This window comes from Alnus glutinosa, chromosome 9 (assembly GCF_958979055.1).
Source record: "Alnus glutinosa chromosome 9, dhAlnGlut1.1, whole genome shotgun sequence".
Taxonomy (NCBI): Eukaryota; Viridiplantae; Streptophyta; class Magnoliopsida; order Fagales; family Betulaceae; genus Alnus; species Alnus glutinosa.
The window spans coordinates 23392853-23402286 of record NC_084894.1 but is presented as its reverse complement, the minus strand read 5'-3'; the positions used below and the strand labels follow the sequence as shown (position 1 = coordinate 23402286).

The window sequence follows — 9434 nt, the reverse complement described above, 5'->3', positions numbered from 1 at the left end:
ATGTGTAAAATGAATGTGATAAATGGGTGTAAAAAATAATGTTGTCCATTGCATATTGGACGGGAACAAAATAACATGATAAAAATATTTTAATTTAACCCCATGCCCCATCCCTAACACATACCTATAAAATCTATGGCATATGAAATGAAATTTCAACCACAAGTAAAAAGAATTAGTAGTTATGAATATTTTAGAAGTTATGGATGATCCAAACATGCCTCCTTCACTACAAAAAATAAATAAAAATAAAAAATAAATAAAGTTTGAAAGAATCTGCACCTCATTTTAATCCTCTTTTTAGCTCCAAAAGAATAAGAATAATCCTCATATTTCTCTAGCCCTTTATACCAGAATAGCCCAAACCTAAGAAGAGACAGCCCATCAATTTGTAGCCACATGAGCAAAAGTTCTGTGCATTTATTTATCCATGTATTTTCAATCTTAATTATTAATATGAAGAAATACTTTTTGATGATAATGACGTAAAAAGAGCATTGTGTTTCCCAATACGAAAATGACTTGATTCAGCTCAATTATTCAAATGCCAATAAACAGCATATTCTTCCACCTCCCATCTATCCTAAAGAATCTAATAAAAGTTCTATTCTACTTAAAAAATTAAAAATTAAAAATAAAAAAAAAAACAAATAAGTTCTGTTCTGACAGGACTTCCTACATGAATTTGCCACTTCCATCAAATTCAATATTTGTGTAGTTGATTTCTTTGATATAATCAACAAAAGAAAGGCTATCTTTACGATTATTTATCATATTCATTCTCCATTGGCTAAAATAATTTATTTTAATTAATTTTTTATGTCAATCACTTAAAACACGGCACGTTAACCAAAATGAAATTGGAATAAACAGAGACGGAAGGACCCCGTGTATAGACCAACGGGAGCCGTGGCTCCTTTGGTTTTCAAAGATTGGTCTTTACCAAAAGTAGATTTGATCCCTCATTTATACCTCGGTCCCTCCAGATAGAAAATCTTGATTCCATCTATGAGTATAAAGAATAATATTACTCTTAAAAGACACAAAAATTACACTGCTTCAAAGATTAGGAGATGCCATAAACATCTATGATATAATCAATTAACTAACAAACATTAATAATGAAGAATGCACTAGAATAAGTTTGGTCTATAAAGTTATCGCCAGCATTTCCCCATTTTCTTCCACAAGCACTCTGTGAATGAGAGAATGACATTTTCCTGTTCTAGCTTTTGTTCAAACTATTTGTAAATAGGATATAGGATAAAGGACAAATCCCAAAAATAAAAAATAAAATAAAAGAAGGTGAAGGATACCACCAGAAAATAATATTCCAATAAAAAGAAAACGATCATTGCCATGCTTAGTGGCCCAACATGGTTGATTTGTTTGTTATTTTATTATTTAGAGAATGGAAAAAATTATTTTCATTCAGTTTATTAAACTAACATTTATCCTTAAAGCATATTTAAAATGTATACGATAATTACATATTCTAAAGATGTATATATATTCTCTATTCAGTAAGGAAGAAAAGGGTTTGGCGGGGGTCTTTCCTACTCTTAAGAAAAAATGTGAGACCAATTGAAAATGCTTCCAAACACAATATAAGAAACAGCCCACTTAACTAAACAACGTGTCATAAAGTTGGCAGTACAAAAAAATCAAAGCTTTCGAGCTTTGAGAAGAAGGCAAATGAAAGCGGGTATTACAAACTATGCTAGCAAAATTCAAATTAGTAAAACAAGTTTAAAGTATTGATAGCAAGAGTAAGAGTAGGAGAATCTCCTTCTAAGATAAGGGAGTTGTACCACAGGAAGCTGCAATTTTGAGCAGCTAACAATTGAAGCATCAATAGTGAACACTATCATTACTTTGGATAGGCAGCTGGATAGCATATAGATTCCAATTTGAGACCTATTTCATAGGAAAGCCAGTGGTCACGTGCCTCACCAAGTAAACTTACCCTCTTTTTCCAACACATCCATGCACGTGCCTTCCTAACCTAACCTACTTGAATTTCCCGCCCTCTATTTATTTTTTTTCTTTTTTTTTTTTAACTGAATTTCCCACCCTATTGTTTCCTTCTATTTAGCTTAAGTCCCAAGAAGCCAGCCAGGTTAATTTAAGATATTCTTTGATGTTGGACGCATTCTGTCTGTCATAAGATTGTTAGTCATATTGCTATGCTTAAGAGTAATAAACAACTACCAAATCCTTAATTATATAACAAAGAAACATTACCATGAACAAGCTCTAACTACTACTTACATTCTTAAATTCTCTTTATCCTTCTTCAACAACCCAATTAAATTAAAAAAAAAAAAAAATACCAACATGTTGGCGTCAAATGAATTCGGTTAGCAAGCTCTTATTTCCTTAAACCATTTACAAGAGCCAGAGCCTCCAAGTAGGAAAAGAACCATGGCGAGAGCGACAAATATTACATACATTTCTTCTTCGGACTTTCTATTTTCTTGTCATTACTTTTTTACATAATCATAACAAAATGGGAAAAAAAGAAAAAAAAAAAAAAAGAACAATTAGACACCTACACATTCCTCTAAAACCCATCATGTTCTATGTTTCTTCCACGTATGTGCTTGCAGCTCTCTTTCAATACTTTTCAGAGGAGAGAAGGCAAGTCTCTGGTTGCTGTTTAAGCTGTTGTTTGGCTTGCTGCTTGGACCAGTAAGCGTGGGCAGCTAAGACTCTGTCCAAGAGCTCCTGGGGAACAGGCTCTCCCCTCCTTTGCTGGGGGGATATTCTTGCCGTGTGCACCAGGGTTTTCCACTTATCCTGCACAACAACCCCAAAAACCACCATCACAACCAAAACCCACATCGCATGCCAACGCGCAAAGCTATCTCTACCAAGAAGAAGATATAGAAAACAACTCATCATATTCATTTCTCCTTTTCCCTAAATAAACCAAAAGTAGGAATGGTCACAAACGGATAGGAATGCATGTTAGAAAAGGTACAAAAAGAGAAGACGTGTAAGATTAGATCTGAAGGGATTCCTCGAGAAAGAGTTTTCTATTAGAAGATGAAGAAAGCTACAGAAACCAATAAAGCTATGGAGTATCCCAATCGCTAACCTTAACCTGTTATAAATGCACATGTTATACAAAGTAGCCATTTTGCCTGAAACAGACTAAATTATGTGCTCTGTGGGGGGCCCAAGCCATAAAGTGAACCTTTTCTTGCAATTAAAAACAAGTACAATACAACAGTCATTAAAAAAATCAAACAGCCATGAATTTTAGACGGCAGTACAAGTAAACCTCATCAAAATAGTATTGTAATGAAGATATTTTATAAAGGTAGCCAACAGACTCATTACCTTCAAATCCACATAAGTTCGATGTTTTGCATTATCAAAAGCTCGCATTTTAACATCACGCCACCTGCAAATTAACATAACCATTTTAAAAACTCAATGCCATTGCAAAAGGCTAGTTTACGGAAAAATAAGACAATCAAATCAGCCGGCTCAAAATCATATCTATCAGTCCCCGAAAATGATTTGTGGGGGACGATATCACCCTCTTTTTGGTTTCTTAATTCAAAAAAACCAAAATTTGTCCTTTGATGTGACCATCAAAGGACAAATTTTGATTTTTTTTTATTAAAAAATAAAAAAGAGGGTGATGGGGGACGGAAAAACCTCCCCCATGTATCAGCTCCCATCAGTCCCAAGCATTTAAAAAGAATGCCAGGGAAAAAAAAAATAGAAGCAGCAACCTAAGAAACTAAACATGCATTGTCCAAGAGGTGGTCAATAGGCAGTCAAACCGCTGCTTATTGCCTTATGGTTCCTTGGTTGTGTTATCATTAAACATACCTTCCAGTTCCAAGTTTCTCAACTGCTTGAACCAGTGCTTCCACTTCAGTTACAGAGAAGGGTCTACGGATTCGACGCTGTGCCATCTCAGACCGCTTCAATTTCCGGTGAACTGGAACCACAGCTAATGCCTCGACATTCAATTCAGGTACAGCAACCAGAGCTTTGCACTCTGTTGTGCTTTTGTCAACCGAAGTGTCGGCAGGAGAAGGTGCTGAATCATGATCACTTTCAATGAAGTTGCCTAAATTGGCCATGTGAGGCTCAGGAGAGGTATGGCAAGTGCCCTGATGAACTACAGTCGAATCTGGTGGATAGCTGACAAAAGATAAGTGCGACAAAAGCTAAGCACAACTGATTTATCTAGTTTGGGTCCAGAAGAAACCCCAAGACTAATATACTAACCAATCCAATATGTAACACTTCAGTCTCACTGTTGCATATAGGTTGATTGTGGAAAACAGAAGAAATTCAAGTTTCGAGTCAATACAGCATCAGATAGTTTTTAACAAAAATAAACAAGTCAATACAACATCAGATAGTTTTTAACGAAAACAAACAAGTAGTCCAACTTGTTGCAAACAACATAAAAATAGCACAAATCTTGATCTCTTGTGCCTAATTAAACAACGAATCTCGATTCTGAATGAGAATCTTATTAACAAAAGAAAGGTTTCCATTCATTTTTATCTCTCTCTCACTAAAAGAACTCCAGCACAGCACATATGCTTTTATTTAACAAATTTTAGCATAATCAACATTAAAAATCAGCAAATGACTCAAAATTTAGTTGAACCAAAAACCAATTAAGTTAGATTGAATGAAAGGAGCCTAAATGACAGCTAGCTCTAAAAAAGGTCCGAGTGAATTCTCATTACCTTGTTAAAGGCAGCGGCGTGTCACAAGGAAGCATAGACGGAGAATCTCTGGGGCATAAAGGTGGCGGCTTTTTTGAAGGATTAGGCTCCAGGCTAAAGCCCAAAGCATCCAGAGGGTAATCATGAGAAATTCCTGTCTGCGACAGAGTTTTATTGTCATCTCTAACCTTCTTTCCCTGAAGAACTACACCAACACGTAATCCACCTCCAAGTATGGTAGTCATTGCCTCCATAACAGTCCTCTAAAGAACATTTAGACAACATCAGAATACACACAAGAAACCAAGTGGCCAATGACTCAGACCTATTATTCAAATGGTAATTAATGTACACCTACACCGATAATTATGATTCTTAATTGCTCAATTTAAGGAAATACACAGTAAAGGAGTTCCACACCTTAATTGCCCCATGCAATATGTATGCAGAAAATGCAGATACATGTGTTTCGGAATAAGTGGCATTTGACTTCTTAAAAAACAATATCCTAAAATCACAGCATGGTATATACGCCTAGATACTCGGGATATGAATAATTTTGTCAAAAAGAAAATACTAGGAATATAGTTCATTATACCTTCAAAGAACCAACAGTTGCAGTTTCTGGCATCTCAATTAAAAGCTCTGGAACCCTGAAAGAATTGATCCTAAGCTTCACTGAGTAAAAAGAAAGCGCACCATGGTGTAAAACTCCATTAATGTCAGAAACCAATCAAGTCAAAAGGGCATGTATAAATCATTCTGTTGAGTGCTCTCATACCGTAAGAATCCCTAGACTGAATTGATGTGTGTTGACCTACTACTGAGGATGATGTCCCTGAGGCTGCATAATGATTTTGGATATTTCCGGAAAGAAATGCAGAGAGCAATAAATACCCCACACTAATAAGAAGATTAATTCAAACCGAAAAGCAAGTGGTTCAAAAAGTACCACCGCGCGTCTTCATGCATGAACCAGAAGAATCTCCATTGATGCCCTTCTCAGGTAAATCAGATTTGCCCTCACAACTAACCCATCGATCAGAATTTGAAAATGAGCTACGCCCAAAAATTTTCCTCTTTTTAAAAGGAATATTCATTTGGGATCTTTGGCGTCTGTAACATCCCTTCCTATTGCGCCAAATGGACTTGAAATCCCCATCTAGAAACATTTAAACATTGTCAATTTAAAAGAACAGATCACAGAAATCAAGAGCCTCATGAATGGCACTTGACAAGAAACTTAGAAGAGTGAAAAAGCCCACCACTTCAATTAAAGCAGCAACTTACCAGCATTAGAGTGCGTCTCATCCTTCAATTTCGGAGATACTTTCCAATACCTAGAAGCCAAAATCTTCCTTATTCTTCGGTCACCAATGCGTGATACTGACCTACTGGACTTTCTTACAATGCTAGGGTGAGTGCACCCAGAGGAGTTTTCGTCATCATCTCTACTAACTATTTTTACATCATCCCGACTGGCGGGAAAGGAGCTAAGGGGAATGCGATCCCCACACAAATGCACCTTAACACTACTATCTGAACTGACTAGAGCAGAAGGTTTCCCATCCCAAACCCCCGGATCCTCCAAACTGCACATACCAGTCCCAGTGCCATCAGGTACCTTTCCAGTCTTTTGCAGCTCATCTTTAATGATTATTTTAGTTTCACAATCTAATTTACAATCACCAGACTCCCTGTAACCAGAGAAGCCTAAATCTACTTTGCTAGCAAAACTTCCCATTTCATTCTTGTTTTCTCCGTTCACCAACTTCTCATCAACAAAAATCTCTGAGCAATCAGTAGTTATTACAGAAGCAAATCCTGAATGGCCGTCATTCTGAGGGAGTGGGGATTCCTTGGAATCAGCTTGCTGGACAAGCTCAGAAACTAATACTCTCGTATCAATACTTCCTTGATAACAAGATTCAATTTTTACTGGTTTGTCATCGTTCTTCAATACTTGTTTAACACATATAGACCGATCTTTTTCATTTGATGCATTTGTAGAAGAGGGCGAACTCTCTCTCTCAAGCAATATCTTGCCAGCTACGGTGGCCAATAAGTCAAATGCACACATTTGATTGTCTTCGGCTCTCTTTCTAAACGTACGCCTCCTCTAAAAAAACAAGGAAAAAAAATTCAATCATATGGACAAATGGTCAGGACGAAAGGCACAAACAGTAAATAGATAAATTGCAACAATTGCCAGCATGAGAATAGAAGAATATATTTACCCTAGCTGATCTCGTAGCTCGAGGCATGGGAGGCACCTGATAGCCATTGAATCCAAAGTCTAACCTCTTCTGCAACACCATATCTCAGAAATCATACCAAAGAAGGATGTATCAAACACAAAAAACCAGCATTCTTGGATCCATTCTCAACAAATATGCATTTCACCAGTTGTTCAAGCTCGCAGCACCCAAAAATAAAACCTGATGAAGAATGATCAAAAGGGATGAGTTGAATGATTTGTTGTCTAGATCGAATGCAAAACCGATAACACGGGGATAATCGATACAGGTTTCGCAACTAGAGAACAAAGAAATAGAGATGTAAAATGAAACTCGTACACAATTTATTCATCCAAAAAAATCCCTATACTGATCCAAAACATAAATCCTTCAATATTGAGTAAAAAAAAAAAAACTACGTTATAATTGCAATAAAAAGTAAAAAAAAGAAAGAAAGAAAGAAAGAAAGAACTAGAAACAAAGATATAATTCTGTAACTCCTAACAGATCCACATGATCGAGCTACCAACAACATACACATAGCAAGAAAAGTAAAAAAGAGGATAATTCAGCTAAAAAAAATTAAAATTTTACAATACAGGAAACCAATGACAGGATCTTCAGGTATCGAAAGGACAATAACACCTGTTAAGACGTAAATATCATATAACAGGCTTCAGCTTCAAAACAAATGACAATCAAACCCCATAAATCCCTTCTAAGGTTTTTGTTAATTCCAAACAAAAATATGAAGAATTTACCTTTTCAAGGCAAGGGGAAAAGGGGGAATAAATTTTCAAAAGGAAAAAAAAAATATATCATAAACCACAACAAAACCCTGATATAAAAAGGCCCAAGCAGAATAATTCAAACGAATAATTTCAGGGATGTAAGAAATAAATCGGATACAGTTTAAACCAAATAGAGTTTTAATAGATCTAAAACCCTCGAAACCGATCGATCTTGAAGAAAAGTAAGACAATTTAGCCAAAAACAAGTTAGAAAAGAAGAATCGGAATATTTTTGAGGAAAAATTCTGAATTTTTGAAACCTGTTCGAAATGATAATAACCCAAAATCTCAGATCAAAACCGAAAAAATCTGAACTTTGGACAAAAACAGCTTAAACACGAAATGGCAAAAACTCCAGGAAATTCAATACAAAAATCAAAGAAAAGGAACCAGAAAAGGACCCATTTGACTGCTCAAAAATTCTAAGAAAGAAAATAATGGAAGACGTATAAAATTTTTGCCGTTCAATTGCACGAAAATTTTGAAGTTTCTTTTTCATTTTCCCAAGATTTCTCTGCGACCAAACTCACTGTTCAAGAAAAAAAACCTCGTCTTTACGATAAAACCCACGATAAAAATCCAAACTTTCAACAAATCCGCGAAACAAAAGCCATGAAAATTCGACATGCTCACCTCTAGACAACCATTTTCCTTCAAAGCACAAAACTTTTTCTCGAATAAACGAATTCCGGCGAAACTGTAAGAATTTTCAGGCGAATGTAAGATCGGCGAATTGTCGGAGAATTAATTAAGCAAATGAGAATTTTCTTTCCAATCACACAAGACTTTCCCCCCTTTACTATCCCATATTTTCCAGGAAAACTCTTTCAAACGCTACCCATTTTCTCTCTCTATCTCTCTTTCTCTCTCGCTCTCCGATCGCCAAAACCCTCTGAAAACACCTTAGTTTTTGCTTAAACCCCAGGTCTTATACCATTGACCCCCCCCCATCACCGGACGTATCGGTCGCTCCACATGGGTTACCGGCTATAGCAGGTGACTGAAACCACCTTAAAGACCGGTTCTCCGCGATTGGGTGACCCACCAGTGTCTTTAAGCCCGTGTAGATGTTGACACCTGTCCAGGCTTTGGATCCTATGGTAGCGTGCGCTCCACACGATCGAGAAAAACGTTGGGTCACAAGGAGATGGGAATTTTAGTGAGAATTACTCTATTTTGTTACAATAAGTTAAAATTTGGTTTCCATAATAGGGGCATTTCTGGTCACGCTGACAATAAACATGGATGGGTGGTGTTTGGTTACCAAGAAAAAGATTGATTTCCAATACTTTCTGGTAATATAAAAAAGGATTTAAGATGGATTGTACTAAACTTGCATTGTCTAGCTAATCACTCACCAAGTGAGAGTGTAAACCCATATAGACCAGAAGGGACTTTGACGTCATTGTAAAATAAAACATGATGATAATATTATATACTAAGCAAAGTATGAGGCAAATGTTAATTTTATCTATTAAAAAAAATTAAAAAAAAAATAAAAATTGTTGCTTATGTATCTCCTTTCTGGTATCATGGATTTTATTCAATTCGGCTCGGTCGAATTTGAGTGTTAAAATATAAACAGATATTTTTTTGTGTCTTGTTATAAACACGTGTCTTAATTTTAACGGTGTCGGTACAATTTCGGGCCAAGTTGATTTTATCATATGATGGGAAGAGATGCCAACATAACACTTTTTTAT

At 36.0% G+C, this 9434-nt stretch overlaps 1 protein-coding gene across 2 annotated transcripts; it reads right to left on the bottom strand.

Moving 5' to 3' along the window:
- Positions 1-2340: 2340 nt before the first annotated feature.
- LOC133877414 (telomere repeat-binding protein 5-like) lies at positions 2341-8644 on the bottom strand. 2 transcript variants are annotated; one of them, XM_062315697.1, is made up of 10 exons: positions 8365-8644; positions 6941-7141; positions 5994-6822; positions 5656-5865; positions 5485-5547; positions 5302-5381; positions 4725-4966; positions 3847-4164; positions 3346-3409; positions 2341-2799 (listed from the first exon to the last, which is right to left on the bottom strand). In XM_062315697.1, the coding sequence occupies exons 2-10, from the start codon at positions 7019-7021 to the stop codon at positions 2617-2619; spliced, it is 2070 nt and encodes a 689-aa protein (XP_062171681.1). In that variant the 5' UTR covers positions 7022-7141; positions 8365-8644; the 3' UTR covers positions 2341-2616. The 2 variants fall into 2 exon arrangements, with proteins under 2 accessions (XP_062171681.1, XP_062171682.1); XM_062315698.1 differs by having other exon boundaries at positions 5659-5865.
- Positions 8645-9434: the final 790 nt, after the last annotated feature.